At 44.3% G+C, this 19,916-nt stretch overlaps 2 protein-coding genes and 1 non-coding gene across 5 annotated transcripts in view; 1 reads left to right on the forward strand and 2 right to left on the reverse strand.

The window, feature by feature from the left end:
- LSS (lanosterol synthase) overlaps positions 1-5,965 on the forward strand; it is a 45,225-nt gene extending 39,260 nt beyond the window's left edge. For both annotated transcript variants that reach the window (XM_073577526.1, XM_073577527.1), the window contains exons 18-22: positions 325-390; positions 1,075-1,155; positions 1,911-2,075; positions 4,081-4,159; positions 5,463-5,965. In XM_073577526.1, the coding sequence (XP_073433627.1) occupies positions 325-390; positions 1,075-1,155; positions 1,911-2,075; positions 4,081-4,159; positions 5,463-5,609 (538 nt within the window). In that variant the 3' untranslated portion in view covers positions 5,610-5,965. The remainder of the gene's footprint in view (positions 1-324; positions 391-1,074; positions 1,156-1,910; positions 2,076-4,080; positions 4,160-5,462) is intronic.
- A 1,188-nt stretch (positions 5,966-7,153) lies between these two features.
- Positions 7,154-19,916, reverse strand: part of CUNH21orf58 (chromosome unknown C21orf58 homolog) — a 64,727-nt gene continuing 51,964 nt past the window's right edge. For both annotated transcript variants that reach the window (XM_073577529.1, XM_073577528.1), the window contains exons 7-11: positions 10,884-10,998; positions 9,266-9,402; positions 8,062-8,303; positions 7,871-7,929; positions 7,154-7,456 (exon numbers count right to left, since the gene is read on the reverse strand). In XM_073577529.1, the coding sequence (XP_073433630.1) occupies positions 7,881-7,929; positions 8,062-8,303; positions 9,266-9,402; positions 10,884-10,998 (543 nt within the window). In that variant the 3' untranslated portion in view covers positions 7,154-7,456; positions 7,871-7,880. The remainder of the gene's footprint in view (positions 7,457-7,870; positions 7,930-8,061; positions 8,304-9,265; positions 9,403-10,883; positions 10,999-19,916) is intronic.
- LOC141091883 (U6 spliceosomal RNA) lies at positions 14,709-14,815 on the reverse strand. Its single transcript, XR_012232608.1, has one exon. It is a non-coding gene; the product is annotated as a U6 spliceosomal RNA (small nuclear RNA).

Below are 19,916 nucleotides of genomic sequence, written 5' to 3' on the forward strand. Positions count from 1 at the left end.
ACCACCAATCTGATATCGATGACCTATCCAAAGGAAAAGTCATCAGTATCTAAAGACCTGAAAACCGCTTTTAGGGTCTTTTAAGTACCATCTAAAAATATGTTACAAATGCATGACCGCTTGTAATTGACCTAGCTCTGGTATTATCGCTGCACTGCCACTGTTAGGTTTGTGACATTGCATCCGTAGTACTGTACTTCTTGGCCATAGTTACCTTTCTGGCAGGGAAATCAAATGGTCCTTGTAGGGAAAGGAAACTTTCTCAAAACTATGATAGGCGACTGCACTTTCTGATAGGGACTCTTTTTTTTCTCCTTCACTTAGGGAAACTCTCAAACAAGGCCTGGATTACTGTCGCAGGGTTCAGCGACAAGATGGCTCCTGGGAAGGGTAAGTATTCTAGAACTGTGTTATCATTTAGGCTTTTGAACTTTTGGTAAAATCTCTCTCTCGATGAATAGGTAGGTTAAGGAGCACAGCACCTTGGGCATATGACCTTCCAGTAGTAGGCTGACAGGAGGCAGAAAAGAAGTGTTGGCTCTGTCTGGTGGGCTAACTGACCAGCTCAGTTTTGTGCCAAAGGCAGCAAAAGAGCAAAAAAAAAACTGTAAGAAGTAGAACCAACATGATCTAAACCCGAGGAAGAGAGCCATATGCAGAGGTGCCAAATGAACCCTGGAGAGTCGCAAAATAGGAATTTCGTGGGATTTTTGTGCCCTAATGTAGTCAACAGGAAAGCGATTTTACAATAAGTGCAAATGTGTGATTTACTTGGTAATAACAATGGACCTGTTGGGAGGATAGTGGGTTTTTGTTTTTTTAGCAGACTGACAATCATTATCCGACCAGAAAATGTTCATTTAAAAGTTGACGTGTTAGGACGCTGCCCTCCAAATGTTCTCCTGTGTGGCGTTTTTGCCGTCACCCCCACCAGTTTACTTTTCACTCTACCTAATATCAGCCTCCTAATGGCAGATCCTGTACCAATGTTGCTGTGTCCCCCCAATGCTAATCACAAGAAATGGCTTTTTATTAGTTTAATGATATATTCTAATATTTCTCCATGTTGTCCAGGTCCTGGGGTGTGTGCTTTACATATGGCATATGGTTTGGACTTGAGGCCTTTGCTTGCATGGGATATAAGTATTCAGATGGGTGAGTGTCATCAAGAAGCCATATAAAAACCTCACACACATGGAAAACAATGTCTGATATTTTAGTTGTTTAGTTGTGTGCAGTCATTGTGACTCAGGTTGTGCAAGGGGATATTATTAGTTAAACTGATAACTTTTTTTTTTTTTATCTACTGTCACTTTTTGGTACTTTTAGCAGCTAAACATACAACTTGGGAGTAAAGAGGGTGACTCTGACTTTTTCTTATGCCCTGAACATGATGGAAAAACTTTCTTCAGCTTTCCTAAAGGGGTATTCCCATCTCCAAGATCCTATCCCAATATGTAGTAGGTGCAATAATAATAATATTAACAAATACCTCCAATTAGAAATATAGAATAGTTCTTCTGATTTGCTATGTCATTTACCCCATGTGCAGGGTATTGCAGTAGCTTAGATATCCATGGTTACGACCACTGGCATAGTGACAGTTAGTTGCTAGTGGTCGTAACCATGGATACCAAAGCTACTGCAATGCCTTGCACATGAGGTAAGTGACATAGCTAATCAGAAGAACTCTACTAAAATTGTAATTGGAGGTGTTTGCTAATATTATTATTATTGCACCTGCTACATAATGGAATAGGATCTTGGAGATGGGAATACCCCTTTAGCTCTAATAGGCATTTTTGTTACCTAGAACCAAAGAAAAACTTAGCATAGGAAGGAATTGATAGCATTTGTGAAATGAATTGATTTCTGCCGATCCGATTTTTTTCCTATCCTACACCATTCAGTTGCCCGGAGATCACCCGTGCCTGCGATTTTCTTCTCTCTCACCAAATGCAAGATGGAGGCTGGGGGGAAGACTTTGAATCATGTGAAGAGAGAAGATACTTTCAGAGTGCCAGCTCTCAGCTACACAACACCTGCTGGGCATTACTGGGTCTGATGGCCGTCAGGTACGACAACTTTTATGGCGACTGACTGGTGCTGGATTTTGCATTGAGGATTACAAAGGCTGACTGTGCGTGTGTTCCTGGGAATATGGTGCCGGTTTTCACTGTAGAGGACAATCCTCTGGATAGTTTTAAGCCACATTCACACATCTGCGTGTCACGGTCCGAGCATGGATCCATGGACTGTTCACTGGTCCCCTGGCCCAAACTTGGCAGCCTCATACAGTGGGGAAAAAAAGTATTTAGTCAGTCAGCAATAGTGCAAGTTCCACCACTTAAAAAGATGAGAGGCGTCTGTAATTTACATCATAGGTAGACCTCAACTATGGGAGACAAACTGAGAAAAAAAAATCCAGAAAATCACATTGTCTGGTTTTTTTTCATTTTGCATATTATGGTGGAAAATAAGTATTTGGTCAGAAACAAGCAATCAAGATTTCTGGCTCTCACAGACCTGTAACTTCTTCTTTAAGAGTCTCCTCTTTCCTCCACTCATTACCTGTAGTAATGGCACCTGTTTAAACTTGTTATCAGTATAAAAAGACACCTGTGCACACCCTCAAACAGTCTGACTCCAAACTCCACTATGGTGAAGACCAAAGAGCTGTCAAAGGACACCAGAAACAAAATTGTAGCCCTGCACCAGGCTGGGAAGACTGAATCTGCAATAGCCAACCAGCTTGGAGTGAAGAAATCAACTGTGGGAGCAATAATTAGAAAATGGAAGACATACAAGACCACTGATAATCTCCCTCGATCTGGTGCTCCACGCAAAATCCCACCCCGTGGGGTCAGAATGATCACAAGAACGGTGAGCAAAAATCCCAGAACCACGCGGGGGGACCTAGTGAATGAACTGCAGAGAGCTGGGACCAATGTAACAAGGCCTACCATAAGTAACACACTACGCCACCATGGACTCAGATCCTGCAGTGCCAGACGTGTCCCACTGCTTAAGCCTGTACATGTCCGGGCCCGTCTGAAGTTTGCTAGAGAGCATTTGGATGATCCAGAGGAGTTTTGGGAGAATGTCCTATGGTCTGATGAAAGCAAACTGGAACTGTTTGGTAGAAACACAACTTGTCGTGTTTGGAGGAAAAAGAATACTGAGTTGCATCCATCAAACACCATACCTACTGTAAAGCATGGTGGTGGAAACATCATGCTTTGGGGCTGTTTCTCTGCAAAGGGGCCAGGACGACTGATCCGGGTACATGAAAGAATGAATGGGGCCATGTATCGTGAGATTTTGGGTGCAAACCTCCTTCCATCAGCAAGGGCATTGAAGATGAAACGTGGCTGGGTCTTTCAACATGACAATGATCCAAAGCACACCGCCAGGGCAACAAAGGAGTGGCTTCGTAAGAAGCATTTCAAGGTCCTGGAGTGGCCTAGCCAGTCTCCAGATCTCAACCCTATAGAAAAGCTTTGGAGGGAGTTGAAAGTCCGTGTTGCCAAGCGAAAAGCCAAAAACATCACTGCTCTAGAGGAGATCTGCATGGAGGAATGGGCCAACATACCAACAACAGTGTGTGGCAACCTTGTGAAGACTTACAGAAAACGTTTGACCTCTGTCATTGCCAACAAAGGATATATCACAAAGTATTGAGATGAAATTTTGTTTCTGACCAAATACTTATTTTCCACCATAATATGCAAATAAAATGAAAAAAAACAGACAATGTGATTATCTGGATTTTTTTTTTCTCAGTTTGTCTCCCATAGTTGAGGTCTACCTATGATGTAAATTACAGACGCCTCTCATCTTTTTAAGTGGTGGAACTTGCACTATTGCTGACTGACTAAATACTTTTTTTCCCCACTGTATATGCTTATGACGCGGTCAAGTTTGGATCAGGAGACCCGTGGACAGTCCATGGATTACGGCCCGTGCTGAGACCGTGACGTACAGCTGTGTGAATGCGACATGGTTTTTATGTGCTGTACTGATTATAGGGTTGGAGCTGTGTGATAGAAGCTTTCTGTTGAGCTTGCGGATCTTTTGCAGGTTTCCCAATGTTGATGTTTTGGAGAGAGGAGTAAAACTGCTACTGGAGAAGCAGCTGAGCAATGGAGACTGGCCTCAGGTACAGCAAAAAACCCCTAAAGTATATTTATATCAAACAACCTAAAACTGCTTTCATTGTTAACAAAAATTAAAAAAAAAAATTGGTAAAGTAATGATAATGAGGAGTATTTTCTTGAGATAAAATATGTGATATTTGGTGCATGACATCAGGGTCTTAGGGCTTTGGTTAAGATATTAGACCCATGATACGATAAGTGCAGGGTAACCTTTGCCAGACAGTGTTAATAAGAAATGATGTTTGTTCTTTTCTTCTATGATGTAACCTTGTTATGTTGGAAAATCTTCAATGAAATGAGTGAAAAAAACAAAATTTGGTGCAAGGTTAAAGCTTCTGCTCATAGGATGAGCATGTTCTGTCTCCAGGTATCAAATGCAAACCCTGTGGCTTATTGCCGCATTTGTCTTCTCTTTCACTGGCTACATAGCACTCAGTGACCACTGTGTAGTGTGCAGAAGCATTGGCACTACAACCAGGAGAGTGGACTGTCAGTCATATGTTTCACACTCGTAACAGCATTTAACATGTTAACAGCCGCGGGTGGATCGTGATTCCATCCGCAGCTGATGGGGACAGATGCCAGCTGATTAAATCAGCTGACATGTGCCGGAAAAGATGTGGGCCCAGTGCCAAAGCCCGCCGTAAAGGGGGAGAACTGACATGCACCGTACATGTATGGCACATGTCGTGAAGGGTTTAAACCACAACCAGACTGATTTCATTAACCCAGGTTTCATTTTAATCAGTATAACGGCGCCAACCTGACAGTGTCTGTAGTTTACTTAGCACAATCCTGCTGAGAGGTGACCTTTAATGGAAAGCTGCCACCTAATCTGAGAGCAGCATGAGATGGAGACTGACCTGATTACAAGGATGTCACTTAGTGGACTGTTCTCTGAAGTTTTGATAAAATCACTGTTTTATCAGCATGTTATCACTAAAGCACTAGTAAACCTGCTGCCAGGTAGTCCAACCAGGCCCTAGCCACTGATTGTCAGCTTTCTATGAACACTTTGCATAGGCAGAAAGATACCAATCAGTGGTGGGAGCGAAGTTATACAGAGAGAAAACTGTGATTTTATCAGAACTGCTGCACCCAATTAAGTAAGTGATGAATCGCTGGAATCAGGGTCTCTGCCCCTACATCATGCTGCTCTCAGATGGGGTAGCAAAAACTTGGTGAGAGATTCCCTTTAAGGCCTGGTCATTAACGGGTTAAACATGCTCTGATTCAACCCATCTCTTATGAACTTCCCTGTACCCGCTGAAACCTGTAATAATACATCTTATATTTGCTTTGCAGGAAAATATATCAGGTGTCTTTAACAAGAGCTGTGCGATCAGCTACACTTCATACCGAAATGTATTCCCCATATGGACACTTGGTCGTTTTACCCATCTTCACCCAGAGAATCCCTTGGCCGGTGTTCACAAGAGCAGGCATGGCTGACGGATGGCAAATAACAGAACCTCGGACCAGCAACAGTATGAAGAAACGTCCTGCCTACTGCCCTGCGGAAATTCTTCTATGAATTAACAGATTAATTTTCCAAATTTATTTTTGTAGAATTATCTTTTCTCAGTTCTGAGTTCCTTGATGGCGCAGTAGATAATTTAGAGTAATATCGGTCTTATTTCAGTCATAGGCCTTTCAGTAATTTATATTAAATGAAGGCTCTGGGATGTTTTTCATGTAAACCAGAACCTGAGAACTGAGCAGTGAGGATGATACAATGTAATTGTTTTAAACAAGAAAAGCAATGATACAAGTGAATGTATCTATGAATAAATGCGGATTTTACAATACTTCGTCTGCCTTATACTGAATACATGAAGTGTCTATTACATGGTGACTCCGGCTTAAAGGGATTGTCTACTACTGGGAAAATCTCTTCTCAAATGCTGTAGTCTCCAGTGTAAAACTAAAAAAAAAAAACACTTTATACTCGCCTCTTGCACCAGCGTCATTCCATCTCTACACGAGTGAGTGTGCTACAGTGGCCGCTGATTGGCTGCAGCATTCACCTGCCAAAACCATCAGCGGCTGCAGCGCTCACACTTCCCTTAGATGAAATGTAGATGTCTGATGGAACATAATTTCTCCCTTCAGTGTTTGGCTTCCAGTCATGGGGTTGGCGCCGACGCAGCTTCATTCACCACTGTGTATATAGAGTGATAGCTGAAACTGTGCTCCCAGCAGTGACTGACAGCAGACTAAGCATTAGGGCTGGCTGTCAGTCAGTGCCGGGGCCAGTGCCAGCACCACCCCTAGGACTGGAAGTAGTACTCTGCAGAGAGGAATAAAGTTCATTTCCTCCTGGCAGGAGGACTCTCTGTCTGTGCTACACGGTGTCAAAACACCATTAACCTGCAGTTTAACCCCATATGTGCTGCTTAATAGCATTATTTTACATGAGAGGTTCCCTTTAAGAAGGGGTTGTCCAAGTAGTAGTAGTGTCTTTCTCTTTAATTAAAACTTTGAGGTTGATTTTGTCACAGTTAGGCCGGTGTCACACTTGCGAGTGTGACGAGGGAAACGCACACGAGTCTCTCGCATCAACACCTGGCACTCGGACCAGAGGATGCAGCTGCATGTATTTCTATGCAGCCGCACACTCCGGTCCCGAGTGTCGGCGGCAGCACCGGGTGTTGATGCGAGAGACTTGTTCGACTCGCAAGTGTGACACTGGCCTAAGTGTTTTGATCCTGTGTACAAACTCTCATTAAAAGGGTTGTCCAGGATTAGACAAACAAGGCAGTTTTCTTTCAGAAACGGCGCCACCCCGACTTTGGTTTCTGTCGGGTATTGCAACTTTGCCCCACTGAGTTGAATGAGGCAATAACGTGCACAACCATGATCAATGACTAATCGCCCCTGGGTGTCTTCTTCATGGTTTGATGTGCGTACGTAGCCAACAGTAGGCAAGTGGACATTTTTTTTTTCGAACTATGCACAAAACCTCCCATTCTTCCACAATTTAGAATTTTCCAAACTTGTTTTGTAATTTTTTCTTTTTAATTCACGTTTGAAACCTGCTTTGTACATTTTAATAAAATACGTAACACAAGCAGTTGTTTTACTTGTATCTCTATACAGTCATGTTGGCTCTTCTCATTACATTAGAGCACATTGTCAGAGGTATCTCTTCGGAATGACGACCAGCAGTTTTCTCTGATGATTCTCCTAGTATATGTTACTGCATTAAAATGAGAATAACGTTGCGTGGTCGACAGGATTCCTACACAAATTGCTCCGTGCTAATTCAAGTGTTATTTCCTGGCTGAACAAGTGATTTTCTAAAAGAAAATGTTATTGAAAAAAAAAATTAAGGTAAATATTTCTGTACGTATAATAATACATCATAATTTTAATTAGTATTGAATTAGTAATTCAATTAATATTAGTATTCCTAACACTGGAGGGGGCTGTTCAATAGCCGTAACAAATGCAGGGACTGCCTAACAAACAGATAATGCCTGCATGTACCGCTGCTGTCCAACAGCCGCAGGACTCCAACCCAGTATTCGAGCACGCTGAAGACACCCGGTTAGCACATGAGCATGCTCAGATAACACCTTATCGCAGCACGTTCGCTCATCACTATTGTATACCTTCCGGTAATATAACACTGGAAGAGCATTTTATTTTACGTGTAAAGTTTAAATCTCTAGTATAATAATGCATGAATCGGAGTAATCTTTGCCACTTACCCTGGTCAGCTCATGGTCTTATAGTGCGCTCGGGACTCTGGCTGATATTCCATCCATTACTGCGCTTAAAATAGGAAACAATATCAGAGGACAAAAAGGAAGAACGAACGCATTGGGTTCCTGAGAAATGACGTTGATTCATACAGTGACGTATATTGGGGTTGCCATCAAGAAATGTGCAGTTGACTTACATGTGCATTGCTGGAAGTGTTGTAGTTGGACCGGTGACATGGTGCACGGCCTGAGGAAACCCTCCCGCTTGCCCCATGCTGTTTGATGGCATCATTTGAGGCCACATAGGATATCCAATTGCCGGCTGCATTGAGGGAGCAGCTGGCGGAAGGCCTGGTGGTGTATAGTGGTGGTGATGGTGTACTGATGATGGACGGATCTTCTCAGCTTTCAGCATTACCGGGTTCCCAATATGAAGATCCTAAAATGATGAAGAACTGTTAAAAAGTGCAATAAATGGTAAAAGAGTTATACAATATTATATACCAAATATTTATGAATAAATTTAATTAAAGGGAATCTGTCAGCAAAGTTTTGCTAATTAATCTGAGAGCAGTTTGATATTGGGGCAGAGACCCTGATTCCATCGATTTCACACTGTACTGGACTGTGTTGCTGTTTCAATAAAATAAGTGTTTTATCATCAGGAGATTATCACTGCAGGACTAGGTGTCTCATGTCTCCTAGTCAACTGTTCTGTGTAAGCCCACTCCCAGCACTGATTGGCCGCTTTCTGTGTACACTATGTATTGACAGAGAGCAGCCAAACAGTGGTGTGGGTGCGGTTATAAAGAGCTCAGCATTCAGAGAACTGCCAGATCTGCAGCAGCGAAAACTGGGATTATACCAATATTAAAGCAAGCAGCTCCATAAGTGACACATCCCTGAAATCAGGGTCTCTGCAATGACATCATGTTACTCGCTGATTACATAGAAAAACCTGCTCACAGATTCCTTTTAAAGGGAGCCTGTCATGTAAAATAATGTTATTAACCGGCAGATATCGGCTTTATCTGCAGGCTAAGAGAGTTGTGACACGGTACAGCACCCGCACTTAGAGTCCCGCTGCCGAGAGGGAATAACGTTAATTTCTTTACAGCACTGGGGCTCTTAGTGCGGGCGCCGTACTGTGTGAAAGCGCTATTAGCCTGCAGAGTAACCTCATATCTGCAGGTTAATAGCGTTATTTTACAGGATAGGTTTCCCGTAATTCGTAATTTTTGTAATGTTCTATTATTAAAATGTTATCCAATCATTATTGAAGAGGTTGTGCTAGCTGCATAATTAGGGAATATGGATGTCATAGGGGGAGTTTCACTTTATTAATAAGGGGTCTCACTCTGGATAATTCATTATAAGAATATAGAAAAGGCAAAAACGTACCTGTGTCTGAGGTGCTGCTGGTGGCGCATTACCAGCAGCTTGGGACAAGGCCATGGGGGGCAGTGCTTTTAGCATCATGTTCTGCATAATGATCTGGTGCATCTGGGCGTTCTGCATAAGCATCATTTCTACCATATCTGTAAGAAGAAAAGGCGATTCTGGACAAACACAGCTAGCCACAGAAGTATGATTGGGTAGATCAGTCATTAGATTTCACAATTCAAACTGTATATATTATTAAATAGATTTGTTAGACCTGATGGAACTGGTGTGCTCACTTTGAAAATCCAGGTTTAAATGTCTGTACAATTCTGGTATTAATATTATTTGGACTCAAGACATGGCTCCCAAATAAAGAGTGAGAAATAAAGCGTACAATTGGATTAAATCTCGGCCTGCCCAGCCTGATTGACAGCTGCAGCTTGTACTGAGCACTATGACATTTTAGGAGCAGCAGGGAGGAGAGACACTGAGGAGCTTGCTTAACCAGGCTAAAAAGGGGGAGATTGAGGTGAAACGTTAATAAAGGACTATACACAAATTATGACACTTGTCTTCAAATGAGGTACAACAGGCAAATGAAAAATGTATGAGTCTCAAAAAATGAAAAAAAAAAGTTTACAAATTTCTGTTTCTTTAAAAAAAAAAAAGAACACTAAAATAATAATAGCGAAAAAAATCTTTGGTATAATCGTATTTATACAGACCTAGAGAATCATTTTGCCATTTCATTTTTGCTAAATACTATAAAGTAAAATAAATGATGGCACAATTGCTCCATTTGTTTGCACTTGGAGTTTTTTTTTCCTGATTTTCAGTATATTATATGGTAATGTGAATGGTGTCATACAAAACTACAAATCATTCATTAGGCAAAAACAAAACAAGCCCTTATGTGGGGCTTTGACAAAGGAATAAAAAAATACAAAGGTTACAGCTCATGGAAGATGAGGAAAGAGTTTAAACAAAGTCGAAAAAAGACATTCTCCCCATCAGGAAGGGTTAGGCCATGTTCACATGTTCAGTATGTTACATCAGTATATGTAAGCCAAAATCAGGAGTGGAACAGTCAGAGGAAAGTATAAGGCTTTGTCTCCACGTTCAGGATTCCCTGCGCTTTGGACACAGCGGATACCCCGCTCCACCCAAAGCGCCGCCCACTGTTGTACGCGCGGTGATTCCGGATGTGTTCATTGAACACATCCGGAATCACCACATCCTATTCATAGACTAGGTTATTCATTTTGCGGAGATGGAGCGTCTCCACAAGATAAATAGACATGCTGCTGTCTGGAAAGACGCGTCGCATGAACGGTTACGCAGGGCTCCCGGATGCGGACGTGCACTTATAGTGGTGACGGGATTTCATAAAATCCCTTCCACTATGCTGTAACATCTGGACGCTGCGGATTGGACGCTGCAGCTGTACGTGGTGTCCAATCTTCAGCAAATCCTGAAGGATTCCTGACAGTGTAAGCATAGCCTAACAGAAACATGTCACCACTTCTGTATTTATCACCCACTCCTGGTTTTGGCTTACAAATACTGATGTAAAATACTGACCAAATACTGAATGTGTGAACAAGGCCTTAAGTGTATAGCCAATCGATTACGGTACCTTCTTTAATACTCCCTGAGCGTGGCGGCTGGTAGGCTTGTGGAGGAGGAATCTGAGTGATCAGTGGTTGCTGTGGTGGTAGCTGCTGAATTATAGTCGCTGGCTGCTGGGGTAACTGAACATAAAATAATTCTTAAAGTTATAAATGTTATTCAGAACCAAGTTCAGAAGTGGCGTTGAAGCAAGTGTTTTCTCAAAATAACACTGTTGTTAAATATTGTACCACTGCAATTATACTGTTTAAGGCTCCCTTCACACATCAGTGTCTCCAGTACGTGTGGTGACAGTTTTCACACGTACTGGAGAAACTTACACACATAGACCCATTCAAATCTATAGATCTGTGCACATGTCAGTGTGTTCACAGGGACTATGTGTCCGAGTGCAAAACAAGTAGACATATCTGCTTTTTGCTGGCAGCACGGTCCGCAATACATTCCTCACACATACACGCTGATGAAACATGGATGACATCTGTTTGTGTGACACGTTCCAGCGTCTGGGAAAAGTAGTACAGCTAGCGCTGTTTCCAGGTGTCGAATCCAACTCTCACCATCATTGCTTGGTCTTCCTGTGCTCAGCGCAACCAGGCAACACTGATTAGAGTTGGAGTCAGCATCCGCCGTCCGAGAATAGCACACATTAAAAAAACATTTTTGTTTTAAAACTGCATGGGATCCCCCTTATTTTTCCCAACCTGCTGAGGGATGCACACAGCTGGGGGCTGGTGTTGTGAAGGGTTAAAACTAAAATCAAAGCTGAAGTTTCGTTTTGTCCATTCTCTGAAGGTTTCGTTTCTCCATTTTTGTTGTTGTAAGATAAATTTTTGTAATTAGTATGAAATAGTTCAGGCTGTCTTGAAACCAGACTGTTCCCATCAGGTGCAAGATAAGGGAACCGGGGGTGTGGAACTCTGAAGAATATTCCATTATATTATTTTCTATGCTATTTGGATACGGACATATATGTAGTTTCTATTTTTTTTTTTGCAATATTATTGGCTTATAAAGTGAAATGATGCTATTGGTAGTTGAGAACTTTGCATAATTAAGCAAAATATTATAAAAGAAGTGACTAAAATAAAGGGGACTAGTGATCTGTCTCGATCCTCCCGTACAGAGACCCCCGTCTCCGTGTGGTAATTTGAGCTGCTAGCAACACTCTGTGGAATAATTTGGACATCACTGGCTCAACCGTGAAGGGTCAATTTAGCCCTCCCTCAATAGCTACCCCGACAGCGTTATTCTGGGAAGGGGTCAATAGCCAGTAGTGCTCACGGTGGTTATTTTCAGTTTTGAAAACCACCTTGTCCTGGAGGAAAATTAGGAAATGGGCCGACAGGACAGGGCGTCTAACTCCGAAACCTGCCTGATTGACATAACAGTGACAAAAAAAAAATGACTTTCCAGAAAGGAAGTACTGCAGTGGTTCAAAAGGAATCTCCTGAAGAACGCCCAGGACCGGGTTAAGGTCCCAAACATCCAACGGCATTCAATAGGGGGGAAGCCCCATGAGAGACCACCTGAATGTCCTCACATGTAGATTGGAAGTAAACCTGCCTGGAACGAAACCTATAAGACAGAGATCTGACCTTTGAGAGAGGTAGGCGCTGGGCCCGGAGCGCCGAGATCTGATCTTTGAGGGAGCTAAGTGACAGGCCTGAATCCAGGCCGGTCTAAAGGAGCTCCAAAATGGTAGAAAAGGAGAAGACGAGAAGGGTACTTCCGCGGCCTCGGCACCGTGCGAAAAAGGCTTTCCAGGAGCAATGATAGATGTGTACTGCCGCAGATTTCCGGGCGCTAATAATAGGAGAACCCGGCCTGGATTAGGACCCAGGATTCGACGGCTAAGCAATGAAACCGAGGGCCCCTGAGTTCTGGTGGCAAATCAGGCCCTATAAGAGCAGATCTGATCGATCCAGCAGTCGCCAGGCGATGTTGACGGTGAACTGTAATAACTGTGCATACCCCACCCGGCTGTGGTGGCGAAAGACCGCTCCCCAGCCAAGACGACTGGCGTTGGTAGTTACTACCAACCATTGAACCGGGGGGGGAAGGGATTCCCCTGGATGAGGGAAGATCTCAGCGTCCACCACCTGAGCGCCTACTTGACCCACGGTGACAAGCGGCACAGCTGATCAGGAGGATAAGAAGCTAAACATCCTGAATTTTGATAGATGCTAGGAAATCCCCCTTCTCCATTGATGTGTTGCCCAAGCGGAAAGACTCCATCCAGAAGTGCGGGACCCTGACAATCTTGTTTCAGGTCCAGGATGGGATGTACTGCTCTGTCCTTCCTCGGAACCACAAATAGGTTCAAGTAGAACCCCTCATTTTCTGGAACCGGAGTAATGACCCCGTGGAGGCATAGCGATCTGAATGCTTGGTAAAAGGAACATGGATGGCCACGCCTCTGTTATGGGGGGAAGCTAGAGGGGAAGAACCCTCCCGGAAGATGAGAGAAAATTCTATTTTGTATCTGGGGGACACTGGGTCCCTGACCCATTCATCGCAAACGACGCAGGGTCAGGCCTGACGAAACAAAAGTAGGTGACGGCCTACTTTGTTGGTGTGAACCAAATAATACCACGAGTCATCGCGCCGAAAATCTATGGGAGCTAAAGCTATAGATCTGGCCCCAATCCAGCAGAGGCGGTCATAGTGGACCAACCCGGATTGCTGCAACAGGATGGTGTTTTGGTGGAGAAGGAATTTTCTTTTCCCTCCTATATCGTCAGTGTTAAGCTGATCCAGCTTCTTCCAAATAAACTACAGCTCTGGTAAGGTTCATTCCCTGAGTCACACGGTCCGTGTGATGGAGATGGCGTTTGCAGCTGCAAGAGCCACCGATAGCTGCGTCTAGGGAAGCGTGCACCAAATGATCCCCGGCTTGGGAGATCTGGTTTACGAGATCCGACGCCTCCGGGGAAGGTCACTAGCCTGAATGGCTCTGGACAGAGTATCTGCTCAAGAGACCATAGCCTTAGCTATCCACGTTAGGGTGAAATAGGCAGAGAAAAAGAGCCGTGCTTGAGGCTTCAAACAACTGAACGACCAAGATTTTCTATCTGACGGTCCGTGGGATCATTAATGGAAGAACCATCTGGCCAGGATAGGAAGCTTTTGGTGGACGGACACAATACCAGAGGAGATTCGGAGAATTCCTTACGTAGAACCAAAGAAAATGGATATCTCGCTTCAAGCGGTTTTCCTTGCCAAGCTTTTGTCCGGTTGCTCCCTATGCCGCCTGACCATGTCCTGTAATTTGGAATGGTTATAGACAACCCTATAAGAGCATCTGGTCCTCTTGAAGGACACCTTGTGATCCGGGGTGGATTAGGTCAAGCAGTATATTAGAATCGGGCTCAGAGTCCTGGTTACTACGAACCCTGGGGGAGTGGGAAACGGAGCTCACGGTTACCGAGGCACGACAGGGCCAGGGAGACGTCCTATGGACCTGTTTCCTAGATGCCTGTGTAGTTTTTGATTTAGAACTGCCTCTGCTGGCCGGCGGCTTCTGTGAAGCCTTCTAAGACAGGCAGACCAAAGCCCCAACCCGTGGCAGAATACTGGAGGAACTCAATTGCTTTAGCCAGAAAAGCCATTGGCTGTGACAGTGATGAAACCCACTCAGGGAGGCTAGGTACACTGGGCTCAGTGGTGGCGGTGGGCTTCTGAGTGCAATCCGAATCATTGACTTTGCCGAGTGGCATATTCTGTCCCCGTGGTAACACAGATTGTGACAGCGACAAAGCCCACTCAGGAGGGCTAGGTATGCTGGGCTCAGTGGTGGCGGCAGGCTCCTGAGTGCAATCGGAATCATTGGCCTTATATGGAACGCTTCACAAAGTTGCGTGTTATCCTTGCGCAGGGACTAAGCTAATCTTCTCTGCATCGTTCCAATTTCAGTATGTGTGCTGCCGAAGCATGCACTCTATCCCCATGGTAACGCAGACTGGCCGGAGGTGAGAAAAAACACTATGTGTTTTGATAGCCATTCTAAATGCTTTAGAGAGAGACATGTGTCCATGGAAAGAAGGGCTAATATTATATATACATTGCTCAAAAAAATAAAGGGAACACTAAAATACCACATCCTAGATATCACTGAATGAAATATTTAAGTTGCAAATCTTTATTCATTACATAGTGGAATGCGTTGAGAACAATAAAACATAAAAATGATCACTGTAAATCAAAATTAATTTCTCATGGAGGTCTCGATTTAGAATGATACTCAAAATCAAAGTGGAAAATCAAATTACAGGCTTATCCAACTTCAGTGGAAAAGCCCCAAGGCAAGGAAATGATGCTCAGTAGTGTGTGTAGCCTCCACGTGCCTGTATGACCTCTCTACAACGCCTGGGCATGCTCCTGATGAGGAGGCGGATGGTATCCTGAGGGATCTCCTCCCATACCTGGACTAAAGCATCCGCCAACTCCTGGACAGTCTGCGGTGCAACGTAACATGGGTGGATGGAGCAAGACATGATGTCACAGATGTGCTCAATCGGATTCAGATCTGAAGAACGGGCTGGCCATCCATAGCTTCAATGCCTTCATCTTGCAGGAGCTGCTAACACACTCCAGTCACATGAGGTCTGGCATTGTCCTGCATTAGGAGGAACCCAGGGCCAACCGCACCAGCATATGGTCTCACAAGGGGTCTGAGGATCTCATCACTGACCCACTGCCAAACCGGTCATGCTGAAGGATGATACAGGCAGCAGATCGCTCGCCACGGCATCTCCAGTCTGTCACATATGTCACATGTGCTCAATGTGAACCCGCTTTCATCTGTGAAGAGCACAGGGCGCCAGTGGCGAATTTGCCAATCCTGGTGTTCTGTGGCAAATGCCAAGCTTCCTGCACTGTGTTCGGCTGTAATAATAATAATAATAATCTTTATTTACATAGCACCAACATATTCCGCAGCGCTTTACAGTTTAACAGTTTCAAAACACGTCATAAGTAACATTAACAATACAAGAATTAAAGAAAAATAAGACGACCCTGCTTGTGAGAGCTTACAATCTACAATGAGGTGGGGGAGATACAAAGTACAGGTGTGCATTTACAATGGTGTATTTACAATGATGGTCCAGCCATCTTGAGGGATGGATGGAGATAGTGAATGGGCTACACACGCACACTTACACATAGAATTACTTTGATTAGTGAACATGATAGGCCGCTCTGAACAAATGTGTTTTGAGGGAACGCCTGAAACTATGCAAGTTGTGGATAGTCGTAATTTCTTGGGGTAGAGCATTCCAAAGGATTGGTGCAGCGCGGGAGAAGTCTTGGAATCGGGAGTGGGAGGTACGGATTAATGCAGAGGTTAGTCGAAAGTCGTTTGCAGAGCGCAGCAGTCGGTTAGGCCGATGAGGGAGGAGATGTAGGGGGGTGCTGCACTGTCGAGAGCTTTGTGGGTGAGAACAAGTACTTTGAATTGGATCCTATAATGAATGGGCAGCCAATGTAAGGACTGACGAAGAGCGGACGCGTCCGAGTACCAATTAGCCAGATGGATGACCCCGGCTGCTGCATTAAGGATGGACTGGAGAGGGGATAGTCGAGTAACAGGGAGGCCAATTAATAGAGCGTTGCAGTAGTCCAGGCGGGAGTGGATCAATGCTACAGTGAGGGCTTTTGTTGTTTCCATGGTGAGAAAAGGGCGGATTCTAGAGATGTTCTTTAGGTGTAAGCAGCAAGAGCGGGCAAGAGATTGTATATGGGATGTGAAGGAGAGATTAGTGCAAACATAACACCCAGACAGCACGCCTGCTGCTGGGGTGTTATTATGGTGCCGCCCACGGAGAGGGAAATAACAGATTTAGGGAGGTTAGTAGCTGAGCACAACCCACATCTGTGGATGTCGGGCACGCAGACTATCCTCATGGAGTTAGTTTCTAACCGTTTGTGCAGACACATGCACATTTGTGGCCTGCTGGAGGTCATTTTGCAGGGCTCTGGCAGTGCTCTTCCTTGCACAAAGGTTGAGGTAGCGGTCCTGCTGCTGGGTTGTTGCCCACCTACAGCCCCCTCCACGTCTCCTGGTGTACTGGCCTGTCTCCTGGTAGCGCCTCCAGCCTCTGGACACTACGCTGACAGACACAGCAAACCTTCTTGCCACAGCTCACATTGATGTGCCATCCTGGATGAGCTGCACTACCTGAGCCACTTGTGTGGGTTGTAGAGACCATCTCATGCTACCACAAGTGTGAAAGCACAACCAACATTCAAAAGTGACAAAAACATCAGCCAGAAAGCATTGGTACTGAGATGTGGTCTGTGGTCCCCATCTGCAGAACCACTCCTTTATTGAGGGTGTCTTGATAATTGCCAATAATTTCCATCTGTTGTCTATTCCATTTGCACAACAGCATGTGAAATTGATTGTCAATCAGTGTTGCTTCCTAAGTGGACAGTTTGAGTTCACAGAAGATTGATTTACTTGGAGTTATATTCTGTTGTTTAAGTGTTCCCTTTATTTTTTTGAGCAGTGTATATATATATATGGTACCATCCAGGTCTTACCCTGTGTCACATGTACTGTCCTGTGTGACACGACCCGCAGGCCGGTAACTGAAACAACAAGACTGGCACGTGTAACTGTCCTGTGTGACACGACCCGCAGGCCAGTATCTTAGACAACAAGACAAGGGGGAAGGGAAAAACAGTTACAATGGTGGGCCCTGCAATAGGGAACGGGGACATGGAGACCTCCTGCACTCCCCTGAGGCAGTGTCCCTGAACACTCCTAGCGTTCCCTATACAGGCTTTTCACCTGTCGCTGAGCAGGATACCTATGTCCCTAACTCACCCTGCACCTATCCCTTTCTAGGGAACTGGATGATGCGGACACTGGTCCCCACCACTGTACTAATACACACCAAGGAAAATATACAAACAGGGGAAAACACCAAAAAACACTTATCTTGCTCTGCTGCAGCCCCGGGCAGCAGAGTGTATCACCGGATTAACTTTTAGCAGTGGCTCGACACCTCAGCCAGCTGCCACCTTCACCATCTCACTCTGCTGCGGACACCGGGCAGACAGAGTTCAACACCAGTTTCAGCAGTGGCTCTACACCTCAGAGCCAGCTGCCCACTTCACCAGATTTCAGCAGTGGCTTAACACCTCAGCCAGCTGCTCCCTTCACCGTGGTTGGAATCCATTTGAAGCATTTGACAAAGTATCTCATACAATCCTTATTGAAAAAATTACTACGTATGGAATGGACAAGGCAACTGTTAGGTGGATTCATAACTGGCTTAGTGATCAGACCCAAAGAGTGGTCGTAAATGGCTGCACATCCAGTTGGAAGAATGTCTCAAGTGGGGTACCACAGGGCTCTGTCCTGGGCCCTGTATTGTTCAACATCTTTATCAATGATTTAGATGAAGGAATTGAGGGTAAACTGATTAAATTTGCTGATGACACAAAGCTAGGAGGGATAGCTAATACTAGAGAAGAGAGAGAGGATTCAAAAAGATATAAATAAACTGGAGCAGTGGGCAGCAACTAACAGAATGGTTTTTAACAGGGAAAAATGCAAAGTACTACATCTGGGCAATAAAAATGAAAAAAGCATATACAGAATGGGAGGAATAGGGCTAAGCAACAGCACATGTGAAAAAGACTTGGGTATACTAATAGATCACAGACTGAATATGAGTCAACAGTGTGATGCAGCAGCAAAAAAGGCAAATGCAATTCCAGGATGTATTAACAGACGCATACAGTCTAGATCACGTGAAGTCATTATTGTCCTCTACTCCTCTTTGGTCAGACCTCATCTGGAATATTGTGTCCAGTTTTGGGCACCACATTTTAAAAAAGACATCAACAAACTGGAGCAAGTTCAGAAAAGAGCGACCAGAATGGTGACCGGTCTGCAATCTGTTATGAATGAGTCACCGAAGGAGGAAAAACAAAAATACAAGCTAAATCCAGAAAACCGGAGAGGTTGGTAGCTATCGGATTGCAGACCCCTGATCCTATTCTCACAACTAACAGTAGCCGTGGGGGGTTCCTACGGTGCCCTAGACCCCTCGTTCACAGCCGGAGAACTAAATAAGCCTAAAGAAAGAAAGGGGAAATCTAAAGTGCCCCAGAGCAGACCCCAAAGCAATAGACAGCCCCCAACATGTATTGTCGGTGAAAAGCAGATGAAAACACAAACACAGACAGAAAGACAGGTTGAGTAAATGATGGGGCCCAACTAACTAAATAGGAAAGGACAGAAAAGATGCTGGCTGCAATCCGCAAAAATACTGCCAAAATAATGTCCAACACGTCTGATAGAAAAAAGGCCCTGAAGTCACTAGACTTCAAAAACACTATATCAACACTTAGGTATATTCTGAAGACTGAGCAAAAGATCAACTTGACCAAAGACAAAAATGGAACTCAGCCTGTACCAACAAGGGCAGGCAGAACACAAACACTAAGAAAACAGACAATATCTCCTGGAAAAATAAGAGAGCAAATACTTAGCTTTCAGAAGACAGGTACTGAACTGGTTTGCAAGAGTTCAGAGCAGAAAGGATCACCAGCACCCCTGTAGGGCGTCGGCTGCCATATATCCACTCAGTGATTCCGGGTGTCCAATCAGGCTCCACCTGTTAAGATGACAGGTTCTTCCCAACCCAATCAATTTCACTACCTCTCTTCACCAGCAGAGGGAGTTCATCAGACATCAATGGTGAAGGGGAAAATGAACTCACAACAGCAATCCCTGTCTTATGAGGAAAGGTTGCAGGATTTGGGAATGTTTAGTTTGCAAAAGAGAAGACTGAGAGGAGACTTTATAGCTGTCTACAAATATCTAAAGGGCTGTCACATTGTAGAAGGATCATCTTTATTCTCATTTGCACAAGGAAAGACTAGAAGCAATGGGATGAAACTGAATGGGAGGAGACACAGATTAGATATTAGAGAAAACTTTTTGACAGTTAGAGTGATCAATGAGTGGAACAGGCTGCCACGAGAAGTGGTGAGCTCTCCTTCAATGAAAGTCTTCAAACAG

This window comes from Dendrobates tinctorius, unplaced genomic scaffold (genome assembly GCF_039654945.1).
Source record: "Dendrobates tinctorius isolate UK_male_01 unplaced genomic scaffold, ASM3965494v1 ptg000056l, whole genome shotgun sequence".
In the NCBI taxonomy this organism is placed as follows: domain Eukaryota; kingdom Metazoa; phylum Chordata; class Amphibia; order Anura; family Dendrobatidae; genus Dendrobates; species Dendrobates tinctorius.